We start from the raw sequence: 25,255 nt of genomic DNA on the forward strand, positions 1-25,255 counted from the left end.
CTTTGAATATAAATCGTGTTAACCGTGTTTCAGAAAGATCGATTATCTTACTTTTATATCTCGTTTTTTATCATAGTGTTAATAACGTACTCTCTATGATTCTATCAAATCGTTGACTATATCGATTACTTATCACGTAATGGAATGGATATATTCTGTAAGCAGATGTAACATAATGATGAATCATAAGATTTCTCTGCTAACCTGTAGCAGTATTATATTTTTCATATATTTTCCTTGATAATAAATGCCAAGAAAAAGGAATATAAATCAAGAAAAAATATTCTACTCGAGCGAACTGATATATTTATCGTTATTTCAGAATTACTTTTATAAAAATATAAATGTCTTGTTTAAAGAGATATTATACATATCTCTGAGCTTCAACAGATTATTGAAACTCGTTGCTCTTCCTCACAAAAGTAAACATTACAATATCGTTTTCCTCTTAAACTCCGTAGGTCTACATTGTAATCGCAGCTGGCAAACACATGTATGTATTTGGCAGCGTTTCTCAATGAAAAATATTCGATGTCACCATTTTTTCAACTAAAATGCATAAATCTCTTGATTCGAAAATTGTGAACATTATACCGTTCAATCTTTAATTGGTCGTATAACAAAGCTAAGTTCTGTTTTATTATAAAACTTTAATCTTATAAAAATCTTATCTTTCAAAAAAAAATATTTTAATAAATCATACTTTTATTACAATGAGTCAGATAATGTTATAAGTATTATAAAGAAATTATTGCAGTTCCTTTGTTGTATACATACTTATTCATTTCTAAATATTGTGTTCGTTACCAGATTTCTTAGGAAAATAGTGCATTAAGTTTACCTTTTTACATTCTACACCGCTATGATGGATGGATGATATTAGCTGATCGTTGCTATTTACCGTTCTGCTACTAACGTGAGCGACACCCGGATTGTATAGTAACTTGAGTCAACCCGATTACAGACCCATCACCTGCTAAAAAAAATGCAGTGCCGGGAAATGAAGCCGGATCTTTCAAATGAGAGAGAGAGACCGCGATGCCAACCATTATACCACAGATGTGCGAAATTATTTATATAACAAGTATTTATAATAAGTATTAATAGTAATAATAATAATTTCATAATAATACTTATAAAGAAAAATTTTAATTAATTTCACAATACAATTTTATGTCGCATTAAAGTAAAAATTTTATCGAATGAATTTTTTTGTCATCTCGCACGATTAATTATGAATCATTTTGAATTATTATTATTCTGATAATACATAAAATGAGAGAGAAACATTTATTTCCTCGTTCCCCTTCCACATGTTAACTAACCCCTACATATACGAGTAATCCCTACCTCTTATATCGTATGAGCTCGGTCAAGCGATATCGTTGATAGGCGTGGGTGGTACGGAACATGTCGTCGTGGTAACCGCCATGAATTCTATAAACACAAGCACATTGACGTGTAAGAGGTTGAATGAAAAAACTGTCGGACTAGATCATATTGGATCTTCCTTTCCCGATGTGTAAGAAGACATGAATGCGGCGCGTCCCGCGAGCGCCGTTTCTGCCTGAAATCCCTCGTGAGCTATACTCAAAAAGTCTGAACGACGAGAAAATACTAACAACGACGACCAAAAGGACGAAAACGACGACGATAACAACGTCCAACGTCAGAAGTACGATGTCCGCCAAGAAAAACACCACGAAGGTTTCTGAGATCGACGCTCATGTCAGCAATCAGTACGACATCATTCGACGTCTCGGCAAAGGGGTGACTCATCCTGCTTTTTAGTGTTATCTTTATTATTTCTTTCTTTAAATTTTTCGGGTGATTATCTCTTAAAAATTCAACGAATTCTATTTTCTCTCTCTTTCTCTCTCTCTCTCTTTTTCTTCCAAATTTTAACATTATATCTTTAACATTCATTTTAATACGCAACATCATATTTATACATAATTTTTTTCTGTTTTCATACAATACTTTTTTTCTTTTCTATTAGATTTTATTTTATTTTCTTTGATTTATCATGAATACGATATGTATAAATGTTATTCCTTGTATTTTTATATTGACATGTTTTCTTTTTCGTCAAGGTTCCTTTTATTTCTTTTTCTTTTTCAAAAATTTTTCACAACATATGTACTCAGTGTATCAAAGATTTTACTCGGAACATGATAATGAAAGCACAACACGTGTATAGACGATGAGAAGTAGAGGTCACTGGCATTACTTCTTATGTGTTCGTTTGTATTCCTTCTATGTGATAAACGCGTACGAATTACCTTGTTTTCGTATATTGTTTTTTTAGTTTTATCTGAAAGCCCATTAGTACATTACATTTTTAACTATTAATTAAATGAAATAAACCACGGTGAAAGTATATTTCTCTCGTATCAAAGAATGTTTTTGAATAAATTATATGAATTCTTTTTCTCTTATATCTTTTTTTTTTGTTCATTACTTCTCATCTCGAGTAATTATAAAAGTTAAAAGTCTTTACATTTAAAGATCTTTTTTTTAGACAAAGAATATTACTGAAAAAGAATTTAATTTGAAGAATTTAATTAATGATATTAATTATTATCATTTTCCTTGGGAAAAAAATGAAATGTGAATTAAAGATGATATAGTATAATCGATAATTGTGTAGAAAATGCGAACTTGGAGACAATCGATATTAAAACGGTTTGGAGCCATCGCCGTCACTGTCGCTACAAAAATAAAACTATTATTCGTCATTCGCTTAACTATACATACATATATAATGAGAACGTACGGCCTAACTCGATACATAAAAAATCAATTCATGTCATCGCGAGAAAGAACGTCCCGTGAACATTCATCGATCAGTGAAGTACTACAAACAAAGACATTCTTGGGCATGACGTTGAAAATAATTATGTTGATCTTAAAAAGGGTATGATTAAAAAAACCAAGAAATTCGCGACATCCTATCTTTGTTCGACTTTCATCTAATTTATCATATTTCATTTTTTCTGATAAAACAAAACTTTATTTATTTTGGAAGTTTTCTATCGATGATAAAAAAAAATGAATAAATAAATATATTTGAGAACTTTTAAATCCAATAAAATGGATAAGTAAAATACGTAATTAGATATTATTAATGGAATCAAATATTTAATATCATTATGATCTTTCTACTGATACTTCGAAAGTTAGAAAAAATGTAAACAACTCTTACAATTACACGAATGTAGATCGATGTAGAATAGAAGGGGAAAGATACATTCAGGTCAAGGGAATTTTACGTCCTTCGTCTAATAGGATTTGTCATTGAGGTGAATACGTCGTTTTAAAGAAATGTCGTTTGTCGTCTGACTTCCGACATTCTTCTTTAACCTTGTCTACCATTCGGTACACGTACTTTACGTTTTCTTGTATACTCTTTTTCTCTAATTATATGTCTACAAAATAAATTATATTTATTAGCTTTGTACTAATAAATAAAATTACTATTAGAATTATTTAAAATAATTTGTAATATCACTTTTGCACATAGACTGATAGACAAATTAGAAAAATTATCTCTAATTCTACAAAGGGAAAATTATTATCAGAAATTATTAATATAACTTTTAATTTTGAACTTTGAAAAAAAAAGGAACAAAAAAGAATATTATTTCTAATTATACCAAAAATACAAAATTAAAATTCATTAATTTTTTATCTGATTAATGAAAGATTATTTTAAAAAAATCTCTTGTAATTTAATTTTATTTAATTGAAAAATATGTAATTTAATTTTACGTAAGGGAATACTAATAAATGAAGAAGAGAGTAAAAAAAAGAAATAGAATAGAAAACATATAAAAAATATTTTAACAGGCATACGGCATAGTATGGAAGGCGATAGAAAAGAAAACGAAGGAAACGGTGGCAGTGAAGAAGATCTTCGATGCATTTAGAAATCAAACAGACGCACAGCGTACTTTCCGTGAAATAATGTTTCTACTATCGTTTTCGAATCACGAGAACATCGTACGACTAATCGGTCTACACAAGGCGGACAACGATCGGGATATTTATCTCGTATTCGAGTACATGGGTGAGTTTTTCCCGATCCGAAGAAGAATTCAAAAAGGTCACATGCGTCGTTTCTCAGACTTTTGGCCTGAAACACGTTTCGGCCCGTTTCCTCAGAAACCGATCTCCACAACGTCATTAAGAAGGGCAACATCCTTAAGGACATCCATAAGGTCTTCATCATGTATCAATTGTTCAAGGCTATCAAGTATATACACTCTGGTAACGTCATTCACAGAGATTTGAAGGTCAGTACATAGAAGTTCTAATGCATAGTAATAAATATGCGACTGTTAACAACAAATCGATATCAAATAAATCATACTAAAATGATATCTAACAGCCATCGAACGTCTTGCTGAACGCTCAATGCCATTGCAAGATAGCTGACTTTGGCCTAGCACGATCCGTCACACATATCGGTGAAGGGGATGGTGAAACCGGAAGCGATCCAACTCTGACCGATTACGTCGCTACGAGATGGTACCGCGCACCGGAAATACTGATTGCCTCGAAAAGGTACATCCATATCTCGGTCGGAACAATTCTACGAAACGCGACGAATCGATTTAACATATCATTCCTTGATAATAATTATTGATTGAATTATTACATTTAAGATTAGACATTTAGATATATGATCGTTATTTACAAGGATATAGAAAAGAAATTTAATAAAAATATTAGAATAATTCATAAGATTAATACAGCGATAGAAAAAAAGAGAAGAATAGAAAAAAATACCCACGAATAATAGAAATTTGTTAATTTATTCATTAGAATGTCTTACCCAATATATGTATATATATATATATATATATACATATGCACACATACACACACACACACACACACACACACACACACACACACATATATATATATATATACATATGTACTTTCTAAGTTTATCAAAACGTTCCCCTTTAAGGTACACGAAAGGCATCGACATGTGGTCCCTAGGTTGTATTCTCGGTGAAATGTTGCTGGGCAAACCGCTATTTCCTGGTTCATCGACGATAAATCAAGTCGAAAGAATAATGGCCACACTTCCAGCACCAACGGAAGAAGGTAATCCTTTATCTCAAAGAGGTTTTCGAAAAAAAAAAAATAAAGCACAATGATTTTCACTTCATCCCAACGAAATTTTCCTTTTATTTTTCATCTCTTCAGATTTGATTTCGGTTAGCGCTGGTTATGGTACTAATTTGTTGGAAAAGAGTCCAACTGGCCCGAAACGTTCCTTGAAGGATTTATTGCCTGATGCATCAAAAGAAGCTTTAGATCTTATTTGTCATTTGATAGTTTTCAATCCAACACATCGATTGACAGCAGTAGAAGCTCTGGAGCATACCTATGTAGCTAGGTAAATATTACACATATGTAAAATATATTTTCCTTTAATAATTTCTTTTTCTCTCTCTCCCCCTTCCTCCCTCCCTCCCTTCCTCTCTCTCTTCCATCTGTTTTTCTTTCTCTCTCACTGTCTTGTCCGTGACTCATTATAAATAGCACAAAAAAAAATAGTTAAAATTAATATCAATAATGTTCGGGCATAACAATTACGGAAATAATATTATATTTAAAAAAAAAATTTATAATATTTGATCTAATCAGAATTTTATTCATTTAATACGAAATCATATTTAAATGTAACTTCATTTGTTATAAAAATTGTATTAGTAAATAAAATTTTATTTGTTAAAGATTATTTTCTATTATAACTTTATTTGCGAGAATAATTTTCGTTTATTTTGTTTTTCAATAAAATTTCTTTTCTTTTTTACAATTATTATTCTTTCTTTTCGAATAAAAATTTTGTATTCGTTGAAAAGTATTTGTTGAATAAGAAATATGTTTTCGATAAAAACAATAAAACTTTTTCGTTAAATTTAATATAAATCAAAATAATTCATTTTCAAGTGAATTTATCGTAATAAGAACGAATCGCGACAATATTATTTCTTGTTAAGATGTACACGTAAAGTCCATTGTAACTTCGATAGTAGTAATAAAATATTTTTCTTTTTCCAGTTTTCACAGAAGAGGAAACGAACCTTCAAGAAGTACCAGCGTAGTACCATTGTTGAGGGACGACGTGCAACTTTCAGTCGAAGAATACAGGAATAAGCTCTATGCGATGATGGATGAGAAACATAGGAAGCATAAAAATATGTGAGTACCTTACTGTCATTTTTTATATTTATTTAATTTTGTCTTCTTTATTAATAGAAAATGTTCAAAGACTTGTCAAATTGTCAATAAGTACTCTATCGAAAATTTAAGTTCTTGCATGAAAAGAAATTTCTTGTTCGTTCGAATCAATATTAAACGTATATTTACATACATACATATATATGTAGGTCGAAAGCCAGAGTTAGACGTCTCTCGGAACATATCAGAAAGGAAACTTACAACTCTACAAATAATGGAAACTTTGTAGTCGGTCAAGGTGACGCAATAACGAATAAAAATCTTCGCTCTTCGTGCGGTGATCTGTATAACAACAAAAACAATTTCCAGACATCTCAACGAACAAACGGTAATAACAAACAAATAAGCCAAATTATTTCAACGAATTATAGAAAAACAAGTGAGTTGAGAGGAAGAATGAAAACAATGATTTATTATATGTATCTATAGATAAGTTTTATTTTTAATTTCGCTTAAAGTATACAGAACTAATAGATAAGATTCGTACAGCACTGTCATCGAGATTTTCCGTTTCGTCTATTTAATTGAACACAATTTTAAAATGAAATTTTAAATTAAATTATCGACGTGTTTCAATCCGATGACTCCTCATGTTCATATTTCATCTATTTAAGATAAAATTGGTTTTCATTCGAATTCAATTATCGATAATCGTGCTTCGATTTGATATCTTTCAGATTTATATTTCATTTCAACGTTGTTTTCTCATAGTTTCATATATAACTTCTTAATTTTTAACATGGGCGAAGATAAAATAAGAAAAATTATAATATTTGAAACGTTCATTTTTTAATTGATTATCACATCGTATAAAAATTATTCGTCAGTTAATTTTATTATTCGTCGTCTCTCTATTATCATTGAAAGCAAAATTTCCAGCCGATGTTATTAACGTCATGGATTATACACTTCTGTTTTTTAAAGCACGAGCAAGTTTGGCAAACAGAAAAGTAATAACGACATCGCAAGGTCGTTCAGGTGACGAAAGTGCTCGAGTTGGCAAAACGAGGACGATAAGTACGTCAGGGAATATATCCTTACAAGATAATACAAAGAATAATCGGCACAACGGTGAGATTATTCATATTGTTTTTTATTATTTTTCCAAAAATCGACGGTCATGAGAATTTTCATTATTCATTACAATAAAATTCTATTCGCGATAACTTGACGTATTTTAATAATAATTTATATTAAAGTACTGTTAAAAGGTTCTCAATAACTAATGGATTTGAAATTTTTTGCTCGTTGCTCGATTACAGGTAAAAATCCGACCTCTCAGTACTCTTATAATCTTTCGAATGGTCATCTAGGAAATTTGCCAGCGGGAACAACAAAAAGTTGTCTTTGTTTGAGTCAACAAAATCAACATCTGTCAAAATCTCAAAGATCCATACAGTCGGATCAAGTAACAGCGGTAAGAAGCCTCTCATCTTGGATCGATCTTTCTCTCTATCTCTCTCTCTCTCTCTTTCTCTTTCCCTCCCTTCATCCTCACATCTGTTTATCTATCTATTTATCTCTATTTATTCTCTTCGTAATTACTATTCTTACGATAGTAAAAAGACGATTATATCGTTACAGGCTACTTGTCGCGTGGGATTTGCTTAGGTATCGTACACTACTTACACGTATCGTGCATGCTCTCGCACATCTTTTCACTTTCGCATTTTTGATTCGCATGACTCTTGTTAAATGAACTATCGCTTAATAATATTTCGTTCAATTCTTTACGAACATTTATCTAAATATTTCGTATATATTAAACTTTATCATTCTTCTTTTTTTTTCTTTTTTCTTTTTTTTTTATCATAAATTTAATCTCGCAAAGTCATTATAAATTATGATAAATCTGGTTGCTCGATTTTGGAATATCGTTATTTCAGTATGGCGCAAATATAAGATGCAATCAATTAGGAGGAACGTCACGCATGAAACTACGAAGAGGATGCGATAGGCAAACGCATTCGACTCTGCATCAACGTCCGCCTATAGTAAACAACGTTGATCGGTCGAAAACAACGATGTTGAAGTCATTGAATGAGACTAACGATTCGAAGCTCGGTTTACTAAGGTATACTAAATATTTAACTACGACGTTGAACAACAATAATAATAATAATAACAGGGTAACGAGGCACTTCGTAACAACTTCTCCGATCAATAGTAACATTTTGAATGGGATCAGTAATAGCAGTAACAGTGGAGGAAGTGCCAGCAGTTCTGAACTTTATGCTCCTAGACGGTCGACTTCTCAATTTCAAATCGTTAGAAATTATTTAAATCAGACGTTGCCGGTTCATTCATCGTCGGTTCAGCAACAGGATCAGCAACAGGATCAGCAACAGCGACAGCAACGTCATCATCGTCAAAAGAAAATTCGAGGATTGGAAAAAATTACGTCGAAAACGGACAAGTTTAATCCTATTGATAATTATTATCTTAAAAGTTCAACATTGAAGAGACCAGAGATATCAAAGATTCAAATGAGACACAGTTTCGGTGGATTTAGTGTTCTCGATAAAAATAAAAACTCGGTGGAAATTAGCTCGCGGACTATCGATAGTACCAATCAAAGTCATGGTATTATTACCGCTTCGGTTTACAAAGATTTACGTAACGGAATTATAAAGTGGTGATAAATGGACGAGAAACTTCCGAAAGAAACAGTGATAGTGAAAAAGAAATAGAAAGAAAGAGGGAGAAATGAATGATTCGTTTCTGTAATAAAACTGAACAACAGATAAAATCGTGTTTTCGATAGATTAAAGAAATTCACAGAAACAAATCATCGTACTCACTCCTGTTTCTTCATCGAAAGTCATTTCGTCCTGGATAGATGTATACATTCTTAAAAAAAAAAAAAGAAAAAAAAAGAAAAAACAAACAAATAAACAAAAAAGAACAGATATCCAATACGTTAGATTAGAAACGTGAAATTACAAGTACTAAATTTTCATACGTCGATATTTTTAAGTATATTACACTGTTTACATCGAATGGAGATAGAAGAAAAAAAAAATATATATATATAACAAAGAAGAAGCTTTCGTCTCCGTGTTACTTTCTCTTGCATGATGTTTTCACATCTTTAATTGTGTATCTTTATGGAGTATCTTACAATTAGTATAGCTTTTTAATATTCACTCGTCTACGTGATTGTTCATTAATACATCTTGCGCGAGAAAGTCAAATGACAAAGCTTACTAGATCATTCGTAAAGAATTACGTTAATTATATAACGTACTTTGAAAGACTTTTTTATGAATCTTTTTATAAGTCCTTTGGATTTGGTAAATCACCGTAAGAATATAATTTGATAATCGATCGATCTCGTAAAAAAGGAATATTGAAGTGAGAGAGAGAGAGAGAGAGAGAGAGAGAGAGAGAGAGAGAGAGAGAATCAAGAACATAAGTCGTCTAAAGAAAAGTGCATGTTGTAAAGTATAATTTTTTTTTTTTTTTTTTTTTTTTTAAATAAAAAGAAAATAAAAAAGTCCAAAGATAAGAAATGATGGCGGAGAAAAAAGAAGTAAATAAAAATAAATGAAAAGAAAAAAGTAAAAAAACAAGAAAAATGAAAGACAATGAAACGTATCGTCTGCAATGTTCGAGAAAACGTTGTTGCAATTAAATTATATGAATAAAAATAACTTATTTATTCATCAATATAAAAATACGAGGCACGTTTCAACGAAATGGATTTTCATTTTTACAAAAGAAAAAAAATAATCCTGTAGTTAACACGATCAACGAATGAAAAATATTGAAATATATATGTACATCTTGAAAAATGATTAACCTGTTCTATTCTCTATTGCAATCTTGAAATAGTTATAAACAGGTTTCTTTCGAGAAAACGTGACCTTTCATTTTTATTTCCTTTTTTTTTTCTTTTTTTTTTTCTCGGTCGTTTATTTTCTCCGAAAGAAAAGTCATTTTCATGTATGTACGGCATCAGGCAACGTTCTATCTCAACGATCGAACGCTCTCATACATACTAGAAATCTTCGGAGACCTCTTATTGTGTCGCATCCCGAAAGAGGATCCCTTTATGGCTTCTCAGGTTTTCTTTTCTCTTTCATTGTCAGCAATACAACGAAACATATATTTGAGTTGAACGTTCTAGAAGTTAAAAGTGATGGGAAACGTCGTAAATTCTTAGAGAATTCGTCATGTGCGTTTCTCGATTTGCGATATCATGGACAAAGACGAAAGCGTTAGAAAACCTTAAAACGTTTCATCCCTTCATAACAAGGGCATCACGTTCGAGTTTCTCGAATCAAGAAGGGAGTTGCTTCGATAGCAGGAAACTTGAAAACATCCTTTGATTATCAATCGTTCTTTTCCTTATACATATTTTCTTTTTTAGTATCTAAAGAAAAAAATCTCTTAGATTCTAAACTCTACAATTTTGTAAGATTTAACACGTTTTTGTTCTGACCTAATTTATTATCATTTATTATTTATTTGCTTTTTTTTTATTTTTTTTTAATCATTTTCTTTTTCTCTTTCTTATCGTTCTACCTGAAATTAACAATAGAAAACAAATTTTTATTACGACTCGATCGTAAGTAAAGCCGATAATTTAATGAATTCGCTTAAGCCCATTTTACGTGAATATTAATGATATATTAATCTTTATTCAAAATACACGACACGATATGCTTTACATAAAGTAAAGTACACAGAATCTCCCAAATTCGTCGATACTTTAGCTTTCACTATATTACTCCAATACATTGTAATTAATGTTTAAAACGAAACTCGTTTCTTCGACGTGATATACAATGTTATGGTCAAACTTGCAGTATCGTTGAAGCGGAAATACCATGAATAAATATTTACACGATGCGTAGTAGATAATATTATTGATCTTCCTGAATCTCAGAGTATAATAGTTTATCGATAATATTTTATCGAGAATCAGAAAAATCATCGGAATAGCTTTTGTAACAAAAATCGTCGTCGTCTTACAATTAATTACAAGATCAGATATGATTCTTTATTTATTTCTTCGAAATTCTTTCCCTTTCTTTTTCTCTCTCTTTCTCTCTCTCTCTCTCTCTCTCTCTCTCTCTCTTTCTCTGTTTTTTCCTCTCTATCTTTTCCTCTCTATCTTTTCCTCCATATCTTTTCCTCCGTATCTTTTCCTCCCTATCTTTTTCTTTTAGTCGATAATCCAATTAGCAATCTCTTTTCAATACACGTTCGTCGAGTGTCTACTATCTATAACAATATATTCTCCGCTCGGGTTTCGTTTCACATGACCAATAAAAGCTCGGATGAAAACTTTACGGCGAATAACGCGAGCACTATAAGATGTTAAATCGTCGTATTTATTGGCTCATCGATCGATCGAAAGTAATAGAGTTTACGTTAAAAATATACATCGACCTGCAATTTTTTTTTTCGTTTGGTTTATTTGTTTTCTTTTTTCTTTTTTCTTTCTCTCTTTAAATTATTCACGATAACATTTGTATGGCGAGAAACTTGATCGGAATAAAAATTTAATATGTAAACAACATAAAATAAGTTCGCACAGTTGGTCGACTTAATAAATCAGTTAGCATACCGCAAACTCGCTATTCTCTACGAGTATAAAATACTTGCTCAAAAATAAAATCTAAGGTAGTACGAAGAAATCTTTATCACTTAAAACTTGTCGTAAATTCGATTGTTCTTACTCCTTACTTTATTTGCCCTGTAATTTGTTTTCTTTCTCGAATTAGTTTCGCTTAATCGATTATGGATTAGCCATAACAGTTCGTAATTATCGATACTGTCCTATCAGATAAAAAAGTTTCCACTGTGCATGTGTTCCTTTGTGGGCACGCATATGTGAAAATGTGGGCGTGTGTATGTGTATATACGTGCCTGTTTCTGAGTATAATCATGTAAATATACATTGAAGGGAATTTAATTAACAGCACTTCTCGTCTTTGTCGACGAAAATGATATCAATTATTTTCCACATTTTTCAATTTTAATAATTTGAAAATATTTTCAATGCTTACTAACGTTCGATCGATTTTCCCTTCATTCCGAATAATTTGTTCTTTAATTTCGTGTACAATTACGACGGTAATAAAGGGAGTACGCTAGGACATAAGAAGAAGATACGACAAGGGAGTCGTTTCCTTTTTCGTAAGAACAACTCATAAAACTCCCGATCATTCTCGCGTTAATTTCTTTTCTCTGCCCATAGCTTGTAACTTTACACGTTACGTTACATCGTAAAACTTCAAGGTAGGAAGAAAGAATAATTCCTTTCTACCCTTCTAGACGGCTAATCGTCTTTATTTTCTCTGCTTCTGTCCGACATTTCGTAGAACATTTCACATGCAATCTATAATATTCATATTTAGCGACAACACGTCATGAATTTTGATAAACATCGGTAATAAGGATCAATCGAATGATTCTTATTAAACGACGAGTTATCTCAAGATTTATCGAATTTAAAACGTTTACTGTAAAAACCCAATTTTGATTTTGAAAACTTATGGGAAAATATAATGTATGAATTAATTAATTATGATACATCAATTAAAGCATATATGTTCTAAATTTGTTCGGTAAATCTTAAGTTTAAATTTTGAGTTGGATTTACCTGAAGAGGATTAAGTACAACGTCGATCGTCCATAGTAACAACGGTACATTGTCGTGGTTGACTTGCATCTGGATCATTTTTGTCATAACTTTGATGTCTATCTTGAATGATGTCTACTGGTTTTGATTCTAACTGCATTTGTGGTGTACTTCGAATGCTTCTCAACATGTAACAACGACGATGAGGACTCTGCTTACTGTAGAAACTGTTATAACCACTGCTTGACGTTGCAGTTTCGTGGCCTCCCATTGGTATACAGCATGCAGGCAACATCTTTCGTTGACGCAAAAAGCTTCGTCTGGTGTCACCAACTGTGCTACATCCACCACATGCATCATCCGTACCTCGATGAACATCCTGAAAAAATTTTCCCAAGATATTCAGAAAGTATATAATCGATAGAACTTATTTGACCTTTTATTTACTCTTTTATAATCCAATGTTTTTTGTAATATAGAAAGAAATTGTATATAATATGTATAATTTATAATAATATAACGTTAATTTTGAAATATACACTAACAATTGATTTTTTGACCGAAAAAGAAATACAGATATAAAAGTGTGTGACTTGAAAGTGTTAACGGTGTTATAGATGGATTAATTGGTAATTATATTTGTAATTTTTTTCTAGTTAACAGATTAGATAGATAACATTTCGATGCTTATTAGCTTCCGATTTTTATTCATAAATTTCATTAAAAAATCGTACAAACAAAAAATATATGAATTATTTCATACGACGAATTAAACACATTTGTTTATTAATAGAAAGATGAAATTAAAAGATAAGGTATATAAAAACGTAAGTTAAAAAATTAAGTTTAATTATTATTAAATCAAATGCTTCTCTGAAGATAAAAAGTTTTCCCTTATCGTTTTGATCACCCTTTTGCTTTTTCCTCCCATTTCTTCCATAGATACTAAATTCGATATAAAATAAGTAGATTATTACGCTCTAATATGTCTTAAATTTGCCTTTTTTCCTATATCTAGATTTTCCTATATCTTTACTTGTACATTGAGAGACATAAAAATGTAAATGAAATAAATAATTATAACGCAGAAACGATCAAATTGTACGTGAAACGTATAGTCCATTAAACAAAGTAAATTAAAAATCAGTAACTCGTATTACTTATGCGTTTTATCAAATTCATAATTATATTCTTCGCGGACTAATCACTAATATGGAATTAATGCTTCTAATAGAAAACATATAACTATATGTTTATAACTATACAATTAATAATATAACTAAAAAATTATAACTATACAATTTTTTGAAATTATAAATATAATTAAAAATAAAATATTTATAATTAGTAAACACTTCAATATTATATTTTACTTCACTGTAGGTTTGAATGATTATTTAGTGAATAGTATTTTTGGCAATACAAATATTTTACTCGTCACGAATTCACTATAATTTTAAAGACTGAACATTTGGAATTCATATTAGGGTGTCGCTTGATGAAATCGCTATAATCTCTCTTTCTTTCTCTCTCACAGTTACCCTCTTGGATAAGATGCGGGCTCTTAACTTAGGGGAACATTTGCTATCCTGCGGTCATATAAATTCCACGATAAAACGCCTACCATTCTGTACGAACATTGGAAACGATCAATCGGAATTGGAATATCGCTGTCACATATTAGGCATTCTGTCATCTAATAAAAATAATCTTTTTCCTATCTCTTCCCTATATGTATCTATATATTTACGTTTATATTATAAAATATAAATAACAAAGAAGGAAAGAAATAAAAAAGAAAATTATCTTAACATAATAGTTTTATCAAAAACGATCAGGAAATACGATTTTAAATGTATCTCACGAAGAAAATTGATCGCTAAACGAGATAACATTCGTACTGTGTTACAACGTCTACGGACACGAGCTTAACATTTCGTTTTCCTTCATCAATTTCTATTGACACATATCGTCCGACGAGATAGTGCATATTCAGAGACACGACACGTTATGCATTAATTGAAAACAAGTCACTCTACAAACAGATATATACCATAATCGTAGATTTGTTAATGAGAGATAAATTTTGTAAATTGCTGGTTTCCTCGTATGTAACATTCTTTAATTATCCTGTAAAATAATTTATATGTTGAGATCATTTAGTCACGAATTTGGTTTAAAGATCCGAGCAAACTTTTTAATTGGTCTGTGTACGAAAACTTTGAGCCAATTGTGTATAAGTAACTTTGAGAGGAAAGATTAAAATTATTGAGAAAGAGATAAAAAAAAAAAGCTAAAGAAAACAAAGACAGAAAAAAAAGAAACAAAGAAAAAGTTGACAGACAAACATATCAAATAACTATGCAATAGCAATTTTATTGACTAAGTTCTAACGAAGAACAAATAATAATTTTTCGGTATTATTATCACTGTCTCGTGATTTCAATCTAACAATTTCACTCATTTCTCTTGCGAAATAATAACATTGAACTTTCTTGTTTTTCTTTCACGAAATTTATTGAAAAAGAAAGATTCTTCTTTGTATGCAAGACATCCACAGTGATAAATTTGTTACTAATGTTTTTTCTATTGTCGATAAAATTACAACGATTGAACTCAAGGTTGATACCGTTGCAAAATGATATTCGGTAAACGAAAATTTATCAAATCCATTTTTGCGGAAACAATATCTTACAAAGAAGATATTTTCTCAAATAAAATGATAGATAAAGAGAGAGAAAGAGCATTGAAAATAACGCGATCTATTTTACGCATGTCCATCCGAGTTTTTATTTCAACGTAATTTAATTTTTATCAGATCATTATCTGATTTCTAAAAATTTCATTTGAATATAAAAAATTAGAAAGCGATAAAAGCGAAATCTTTTAAAGTAAAAGAAAAAGTTAAATATCGTTTCTCTTTATTATTTCATTTTTATCGGGTACAAACATTATCGTTTAATTAAATATACATATTTCGTTCTGTATTTAACAAAACAGTTAAAAATTAATGATTATTTTCTTTCAATTATTTTCTCACGCTTAGTTACATTTCTTTAAAATAATTTTCGAATTGATTTTTAAAAAGATTTCAACATAAAAAAATAAAATCGAAAGGTGTATAAAAAGTCTTTACGACTGAAAACATGCATGAGCTTTTTTCGCACCATCCATTTTTCTTGAAAAAGACCAGAACAGTTCACGGTGAATGGATAAATTGAAAATACAGAAAAAGATAAAGAAGATTTCGTAGAGAAATACCAACGAAATGATATATCGGTTTTACGGTTTAAAATTTTTCTCTCTCTTTCTCTCTCTCTCTCTCTCTCTCTCTCTCTCTCTCTCTCTCTCTCTGTCTCCCTCCCTGTCTCAGGAAAAAGGATATATATATATATATATATATATATATATATATATATATATATATATATATATATATATATATATATATAATATATATATACAAAAATTCAAAGTTTAAACGATCAAATCAAATTAGATAATTCGAAATCTTACTCGTAATTTTAGTTCCGTAAGATAAATGTATCTACATATATACACAGGCATACATATGTCTACATATTCATTGATACAAATTCAATGTTTTAATATCAAAGTTTTATTCATCTTCACAGTATCCTCTTTAATCCTAGCAAATCCTCAAATGTCTAGACAAATTGATCTACGATCCAATCGTTAAATCCGAAATGTTCGACCAGTCTGGATATGAAAACGTAAAAACAATGATTTTAATATAACAAATAACAAGAATTCAATTTTGCACTTAGAACAGTGGTCTCAATGAAAATCATTGCATACTTTAAATATATTTTTCAAAAAAAAAATCGAAGAAAAATATGGATATATAGAATTTCATCCGTTATGAAAAGGAAGATTATTCTCTTAAAAATAAATAATAAGAGGAATTAAAATGAAAGTTTTACAATTAATAAAGACTATTAAAAATCCAGAACGAATATAAACTTGTGTATTTTTATGTATTGTATTCAAATTGTTCGAATATCAAATCACGGATTTATTATGTTTCGTTGATATTTCCAAATAAAAGATATTACTGGGAATTAGTATAATTAAGATATATCTGCAGTCATAAATGGCATTATTGGAGGAATTTTGTTTGTTATATCTCTCTATGCTTATCTTATAATGAATTGTTATTGGAAGGCATTAATGTTTCTATGTAATAAAGATATCTAGCCTGTGATATTTATTTAAAAGCAAGCAAGGAAATAATAATGATAGCTTTCTTGTCATTATGGTTATTTGTAAATAATGAAAAATCAAAAGATTTATTAAAAAATAAGTGATTTTCAATTTAGATAAATATTAAATATCCATTATATGTAATTATTATAAAATAATAAACAATTAACTCTGAGAACTTTTTAACTCTCACCATTTTCAGATTTCATTATTTACAAATAATTATAACGATGAGGTATTATTTTATTACATTTGTAACATATTTGTATATAGCGAACATACAAACATTACTACAACATACTGATATTTTTCATTTTAAAATAAAATCAACAAGATAATATAAGACAGAAGAATGAAAATTCCTCATATAATTAGTCATATAGTGAGAAAATTCCTAAAGTAAGAAATTAATTGCTTCGGGATATACATTATACTTAAACGTCAATAGTATCCATCTTCTCACTAAGTTTTCTTCATTTCGTACTTGAAAATAAATTTATAGAACGTTAATTGCTTTCTATATACCTTTTACGTGTTACAAGAAATTTCGAGAGCTTTTTTCAATTCCAAGAAACTTAATTCCAATGATACAAGAAAAAAATTGTTATTAAACGAAGTTTGAAGAAAGCTTTCGAAGAAATTAAAAATAAATTGAAATTCATTCACGTACTGAAAGGACTGACGTTTCTTTCTTTCTTTTTCTTTCTTTCTTTCTTTCTTTCTTTCTTTCTTTCTTTCTTTCTTTCTTTCTTTCTTTCTTTCTTTCTTTCTTTCTTTCTTTCTTTTTTCTTTCTTTTTTATCTTTCTTTAATATTTGTTACGAAGATAAAAATTTCACTACACGTTCAACATAAATCATTCATTTAAAATATGCTCTAACAGACTGGATCAACTATGCTTACTTTGCGACGTAGCTTACGACGAACCAATCCACGTGATCCACGTCGAAGAATCTCTGCAACACTTCTTCGAAAATTGCGTGTCATAAAGCAATAGAGGACGGGGTTGAGAGCACTATTCGCGTGTCCTAGGAAGAGACAGTAGGACAGGACGTCCGATTTTCCTTTTTCTGTGAATAGTATCAAATTTATTTAACATTTTTTTTAAAGGCTATCACTTATCTATACAAATCATTCGTTTCTTTAACTCTTAATGAAAATTATTTTATATAAGTATTTACGTTAACATTAGATAAATTAATATTTCGTTCGTCGTACTAGTGATATGAGATAATAACAAAAAGTATATAGTATATTATTATATTGATAATATATTTGCTTAATAACTGATTAAACTCTGGTAATTAACGAACAATATATTTAATTAATATTCTATGCTTAAATGATTAATAGAAAATAGTATGTTTCCAAAGTTTTTTGATTATTTAAATCACAGTGAAATAAATTGATATACTGTTGCATTCATTTAGATGTTGATTACAAATTCGAATAGTCAATAAAATATATTAATAATATATGTTATGGATAAATAACAATTATTAGAGACTCGATGTCAAAAAATTTATATAAGAATATTTCGTTAAGCTTTTGAACAATTTCGAATTAAAATTCGAGGATGAAATAAATTCCAATATAAAGTATGTGTTTTTTGATCTTATCCAATGAATAAATTGTTTCACATTGACCCGATTGTCAAACGCTTTTCATTTGAAACTCATTATCAATGCAAGTTAGGTTTGCCGAAGCAAATAAATACTTTTATCCAAAACAAAACAAAAAACTCACTGATCATTTTCAGATCGATGAGCAGTCTAAGAACATTGTAAGGAAGCCAACAAAGGGCGAAAAGCACTGCGAGAAGCAGTAATATCCAAGCGATTCGTCTTCTCTCACGTACCAATCGGAAGTTCTACAATCAAACAGTTAGAAGTCGTTACTGTCTCTATTAAATAAGACGACTATCACATTTATCCGTTTCATTGAAAAGAATGAGGAGAGAGGCTTATCGTCGTGTTATATGATTAGAAACAGTTCAATGAAAATTTCAAAGAAAAAAAATCAGTTTAAAGATAAAAAAAAAAGAAAAACAAACAAACAAATAAAACAAAAAATTAATGAAGAAAGAAAAAAGAATCATGAATGATTGTTCATACATAAAACTTATGTCATCTTATATTTGTTTCTTTGAATAACCTTTAATGAAGTCTACAAGTGTGATACGAGACCGAATCGTTTCTTTTTTGACGTCATCGTAAACAATATATACACATGGAATATAAAAGAATATCTGAGCTTCAAACATGTTTATGACTCGAGACACATTTCTTCCCGCTTGTTGGCTTGCAGGCCGGTTTAGATACGAGAATTGTCCAAGATAAAATTTTCCGAGCGCTCCTGTATCATACATCTCTAATTTTAGTTCATCTAAGATTGAATCTTTTTTTTCCTTTTTTATAAATAAATAAGAAAAAAAGAACTTTAAATGGAACTCACGGCCGAAATATAGACTGAAGTATAAATATAAATATATATTTCAGTAAACTGATAAATATATATTTATATTTCAGTTTATTAGAAAATTATAAATATATATTTCAGTTATTAGTAAAAAGAATATTTGGATTGTGTATATTTATGAATATATATTTATATCTCTTTTTCTAATTTGGTATATAAACATAATTATATGGATATGAAGAAGTACGTGTTTACAAGCGAATTGACGTATAAGATATCAATGGTTGTTGTAATCCGAACGACAAACATTCAATCGTGTGTTAAACTCAAATACAGCAAACCAATAAGAAAAGAAAGAAAACTTTATTCTTTACTAACTTGTTGAGAGCTAGCACTACCCTTGACACTGTCACAATCGAACGGCGGTTTCCTAGCACAAAGGGTCCGACCCATCATAGAGTAGGCCAATATCACGACAAAACCTGGCAAAGGAAGAGATAATTGAAATCGAAACGTCGAGACACAGAGGTATCGATTTTCATGAAAAATTATCTTATATATAAATTTCATAACACAATAATATTATATACAATAATATTATTTTAAGTAATCTTTGATAAGAAAATGAAACTTCATTATATATATTTCTCATCTTTGATTCATCTTTACATGCGACTTTTGTGTGTATGTGTATAAAAGAGAGATACTCATTCTATAATTTACTCTCAGTCATTTTCTTATTTATATTTCATCGTTTATCGTTGTCTTTCGTTTCTCAATATGATAAATATAACTTGTAAGAAAGTACGTACCAGGAATAGCATAAACTAGAATAAAGCAGGCGGTACCGAATAAATCAGGCTCTATATCAAGCGGATTCAAATCTTCCGAACAGATGTAGAAAGCCGGCGGCAATCGGGAAGCGCGTGTATCGTTGCGTGAAAAATTCTCCTTTAGCGCCCAGGAACCATGAAAAGTAATATTAACAAGTTCCATCCCAGGGCTTTGAAGAGTCATCTGTCAAAGCGAAATAAAATACAAATTTTGTATAAATAAATCTATTGATGATTATCGATAAATACAGAATTCTGTTTTTATTTACGGCCATCCTTTCAAATTTATCAGAAGATCAAGTGTCGATTTTTATCAATCGACCATTAAAACGATTCGTGTGTTATCTTTGACAATAAAAGATTTTCATACTATGATAATAAAACTTTTTACAAACCAGTTCTTATTTTTTATATAACAAAACTTTATATAACTAACAAACTAATACTATGCTAGCTATACTAATAATACTATACTAATACGAAACTAACAAACATATACTATATATGAACTAACAATTATATAATTTACAATTTTTTTTATATTTTATTTAAAAAAAACAAATGATTTATAACTTTGAAGTTACAATATTTGTATGTATTTGCATTATAAAACATATATGTTTTAGTATTTTTAATAGTTATCATTTATAATAATCTTTTCATCGAGTGATCTTTTTAAAATAGGAAATGCAAACGTAAGATACTTTAGGATTATAAGAAAAAGTAATTTTTTCATGGAACACTTAAAGGATTTGCTGTAATAGTATACAGTTTTTCAGGAAATTCCGTTTAATGTAATCTCTTCTTCTTGTGATAGACAATTATTAATATTCAGTATAACTATCAATAATATTTATATGACATTGAAAAAAAGTTATCTAATTTATAATTATTAATATTTATTTTTGTCTTTTTTTACTTCAAATTTTGTATAAAATCTGTTTTCATATTTCGGACCTATAATATAACAAAAAGAAAAAAAAAAACTTTATCATATTAAAACTTAACGTAACATAGAATTACAAAATTACATTATGCATAAGATAATGCAGAAATTTTTGTGAAAACGTGATGAGAAAAGATACAATTACTTTACAAACTTTTCTAATTATTATATAACTGTTTCTCATTTCAAAATAAATTTAAGTATAATACATTTGAAAAAAAAATTGCGAACTGTCATAAATGAACTCCTTGATGATAAAAGAATGATATAACAATAAGTTACTTTATGACGATGAAATGAAATAATATTTCAATTCATACACACACACACACACACACATACACGCAGATGTATAATTGTGTGAGTTCAAAATTATTATATATGAAATTATAAGGGGAAAACAGATAAAACTAATTAACTCGATTGCAAAGTTATTAAAAATAATATAAATAAAACTTACCCCTTGTAATAGAGGAACGAAGATACTCAAAGCTACTAGCCATAAAATAACTATGACAACTACGGTACTCTTTCGATTGAATACTCGTCGAAAAGCTATAGGACTCCGTATAGCTAGGTACCTATCGATACTCATCGCAGTAATTGTATACACCGAAGCAGCAACGGCCACACCTGAAAAACCAGCTTCGATTATGTACTAGTCGATTAATCGTCAAGGATCAACTTCCTTTCTTTATCGTTCTAATATTTATCGATTGCTCTAGATAACAGAGTATAATACACCCGTGAAAATTTATTTTACGTGGCCTCATTCCCTTTACGAGATTGCATGATATTATTTTTAAGTTGTTAAAAAAGCTTAACGGTATGAAAGAATTCAGGTATAATAGGTATATTTGTAAAATTGTAACCAATTGGAAAATTTAGCTGTATAAAATTATATAAAATATATTTACGAACCTGTTAATGACTTTCATTCTAGTAATTATTATTTTGATTTTCCTATCTTTTTCTTTGCTTCTTTCTTATTCTTTTTATTTGTTTGTCAATCGTAAAAAGAGCAATTAATAAAATAATTTTCAATCAACTAACATTAAAAAAACTACGCCTGTACGAACCTGTTGATGACTTTCATTCTAGTAATTATTATTTTGATTTTCCTATCTTTTTCTTTGCTTCTTTCTTATTCTTTTTATTTGTTTGTCAATCGTAAAAAGAGCAATTAATAAAATAATTTTCAATCAACTAACATTAAAAAAACTACGCCTATCGTATAAACTGTACAACTACAAAGCGTGGCAGAAAATTTTATGGTTGATAAAATGCACATTTTGAACCATTATTTCAAGTCATTAACCAACTTTCGTCTGTAACTCACATTGAAAAAGAAAAAGAAAGAGAGAGTATAATGTATATTCTAACAATAAACATTTTCTCAGCAGATAATTTCCAGATAACGATGACTGAGATTTTACTGACAAACGAGGTCACGGAAAAATATAATATTTGGTATGTATGTATATATATATGTGTGTGCGTATATATATATTTATATTGCGAATTATGTTACCTCATCTCGACTTTACCTTAGAATAGTTCCGTGATAGATATTTCTTATACTTTCTTTCTTTTTTCTTTTTTATTTTTCTTTCATGATTAGCAGCTACATTAAAGAGAAACAATTTTCGACGAGCTTTTAAATCTCAGCCGAGATTTCCTTGGAAACTAAATGAGTATGATATGATAGTATCATATTCATTAAATAATGATAATAATAAGAAAGGAACAAAAAGCTAATGGAAAGAAAAATATATAAGAAAAAATTCAGTAATTTTTATAATGTATATAAATTTAACGTTCGATTATCATCAGGTTCGCAATTGTATAAAATAAAGAGGGAAAAATATCGGCGAAGTTCGAAAAAAAAAAGTTATGAAACTCAACAGAAAATGATTTACGATCATTTTAAGAACATTTGAAATATTTCTTATTGTTTATGTTATTATGAGTAATATAATTACGTATATGGAAAATATATATTGTGTCGTAGAATTTTACGCTATTTAAATATTTGTTAATAGATCATCCGTTCTCAAGATGTAAGAGAACAAAGTCAACAATGAATCGCATCGTATCAATCAAACTCCATATTACAGAAAAAGGAATTATATTATATAATATTTAACATTCATCATGAATCTTTGAAAATATTTGTTTTCTATGAAAGATGAATTGCGCATGCGCCAGAGAACAAAGGATGAATTTTACGAACGATATTCATTTATTTCTTCTATTATTTCGCTTTACAATAATGAATATTAAATATGTAAATAGATAACGTTCATTCATTCTCTTTTATAAGAAAGTTATTAGTATATATAGATATAAAAGAATAAGTTCGATCAATCCTATTTTCTTATATTTCAAGATGAAAAGAATTTCAAAAGAAATATTTCAATGAATTTATTTACGCATGAGAAATACAATGGAATCTTTTTAATTAATTGTTGGTCAATATTACTAAGAAACGCTTTTAACTTTTAATTCAACTTAACTCGGTTTATTTATCAAGATCAATCATGATGGATTTATGGAAAAAAGATGAAGACGATCGTTTCGCGGATTCCCACGAAGACAAAGGAGCCCACATGATAAAATGTAAACGTATATTATATATTTAATAAATTTAACTTATATTTGTAACTATAATCGAATTTTGGACGAAATGTATTATTCCTCTTTCGTATGAATAATCGAAGAGAGAAAATATATATTGTGTATAATTAATTTATTTCAATCGGGCCTTAAGTGTTTCATGTCATTTAAAGACTAAATTCTTCAACGATTGAAGTATTTTAATCGGTTTATCAAATAAAAATTTGATGATAGAAACGAAATCGTAAAGCTTGAATAAACTTACCTTGTAGATATGAGGACAATTTACACATAACTTCGCCATAAATCCAGACAATCGAGACTGCTTGGCTGGCCGCAACTGGCATACAAATCGTAGTCACTAATAGATCAGCTACGGATAGATTCACCACAAAATAATTTGTAACACTGTAAACAAAAGAATAGTTGCTTATGTGTGTATGTATATCTTCATTAGAATGACAAGCGATAAAATTCAACTCATGGAGTGAATACAGAGAGTCAATAGAACAGATCCTATGCGAGGTTGACTATAACAAATAGAGGCATGGTGTTTATAGTATACTCATGTATTGAACCTTGCATTAATAGATACAATAAACATTGTAATTTTCTGTGACTCGTTTTTTCGACTTTTGAATAATATTATCGTTTCTCTTTAAATTTATATCTATCTAAGAATAAATTATTCGAAAGAACGAGTGCGTAAAAATTACATTTTAATAATGGACAATATTAATTTAAACTAAAAATAACATTTCAATTCAGGAACAAGATAAACGGCTTAACAATTATATAAAACAAATCAAGCAAACGATCGACTGATCATTGCGTTTTCTATCAAATATATATGTACATATGTATATACGTATATAGAAAATGATAAAATAAAATTAAAAAAAAATAAATAAAAACAATTTATATTCCAATATTTAACCTATTTCTTCCACTCGAAAAATTGAAATAGTAATTCGTTTGATATCGAATTGTGTGGTATCCATGAAAACGTATATACTAATACTTTTCTACCTGAACAACTTCTATTCGGCATAGAATATAATTTAGCCGTTGTAATATCGTGTAAAAAAATTTATTCCATTTGAATGTCGTGAAATTTATTATTGATCCATTCGATTTCATAATGAGCAAACAACGAATTAATTGATTTTTCATAAAATTTGCGAAATAAAAATTTTATTTCGTATTCAATCAACGATCGGACGACGATAATAAAAATGTTTTAATTCGTAGGGGCTATCGTAACTTCTTATTTCACTGTTGTTATCTTTAACGAAAAAAAAAGGATAGGCCAAAATGGTGTGGTTAATGTAAAAGTGGTTTCACCGACGGCTGAGACGACGAGACG

At 29.2% G+C, this 25,255-nt stretch overlaps 2 protein-coding genes across 12 annotated transcripts in view; one reads left to right on the forward strand and one right to left on the reverse strand.

The window, feature by feature from the left end:
• The first annotated feature begins 44 nt into the window (after positions 1-44).
• On the forward strand, positions 45-12,419 carry LOC124424583 (extracellular signal-regulated kinase 2-like). Of its 7 annotated transcripts, XM_046963853.1 has the most exons (12): positions 45-1,770; positions 3,850-4,069; positions 4,165-4,295; positions 4,391-4,566; positions 4,979-5,118; positions 5,221-5,413; positions 6,082-6,222; positions 6,411-6,589; positions 7,186-7,332; positions 7,524-7,678; positions 8,148-8,335; positions 8,450-12,419. In XM_046963853.1, exons 1-12 carry the CDS (start codon positions 1,537-1,539, stop codon positions 8,898-8,900), a joined length of 2,355 nt encoding a protein of 784 aa, XP_046819809.1. In that variant the 5' UTR covers positions 45-1,536; the 3' UTR covers positions 8,901-12,419. The 7 variants fall into 7 exon arrangements, with proteins under 7 accessions (XP_046819809.1, XP_046819807.1, XP_046819808.1 ...); XM_046963851.1 differs by having other exon boundaries at positions 8,148-12,419; XM_046963852.1 differs by having other exon boundaries at positions 7,186-7,278; positions 8,148-12,419.
• The window catches only part of LOC124424584 (orexin/Hypocretin receptor type 1-like), a 19,894-nt gene continuing 5,510 nt past the window's right edge, over positions 10,872-25,255 (reverse strand). For 4 of the 5 annotated variants that reach the window (XM_046963862.1, XM_046963859.1, XM_046963861.1 and 1 more), the window contains exons 3-9: positions 24,155-24,297; positions 21,734-21,906; positions 20,307-20,511; positions 19,873-19,976; positions 18,823-18,946; positions 17,980-18,146; positions 10,872-13,232 (exon numbers count right to left, since the gene is read on the reverse strand). In XM_046963862.1, coding sequence (XP_046819818.1) covers positions 12,885-13,232; positions 17,980-18,146; positions 18,823-18,946; positions 19,873-19,976; positions 20,307-20,511; positions 21,734-21,906; positions 24,155-24,297 — 1,264 coding nt within the window. In that variant the 3' untranslated portion in view covers positions 10,872-12,884. The remainder of the gene's footprint in view (positions 13,233-17,979; positions 18,147-18,822; positions 18,947-19,872; positions 19,977-20,306; positions 20,512-21,733; positions 21,907-24,154; positions 24,298-25,255) is intronic. The other variant, XM_046963863.1, reaches the window with a different exon arrangement.

Source organism: Vespa crabro, chromosome 6 (genome assembly GCF_910589235.1).
Source record: "Vespa crabro chromosome 6, iyVesCrab1.2, whole genome shotgun sequence".
Classification (NCBI taxonomy): Eukaryota; Metazoa; Arthropoda; class Insecta; order Hymenoptera; family Vespidae; genus Vespa; species Vespa crabro.

What these genes read in the sequence shown, in the direction of transcription:
- LOC124424583 (XM_046963851.1), top strand. Translation starts at nt 1,537, where the DNA reads ATGCGGCGCGTCCCGCGAGCGCCGTTTCTGCCTGAAATCCCTCGTGAG. An exon ending in GAGCATACCTATGTAGCTAG is followed by an intron (nt 5,414 to 6,081) that starts GTAAATATTACA and finishes TTCTTTTTCCAG; the next exon opens with TTTTCACAGAAGAGGAAACG. An exon ending in AAAGAATAATCGGCACAACG is followed by an intron (nt 7,333 to 7,523) that starts GTGAGATTATTC and finishes GCTCGATTACAG; the next exon opens with GTAAAAATCCGACCTCTCAG.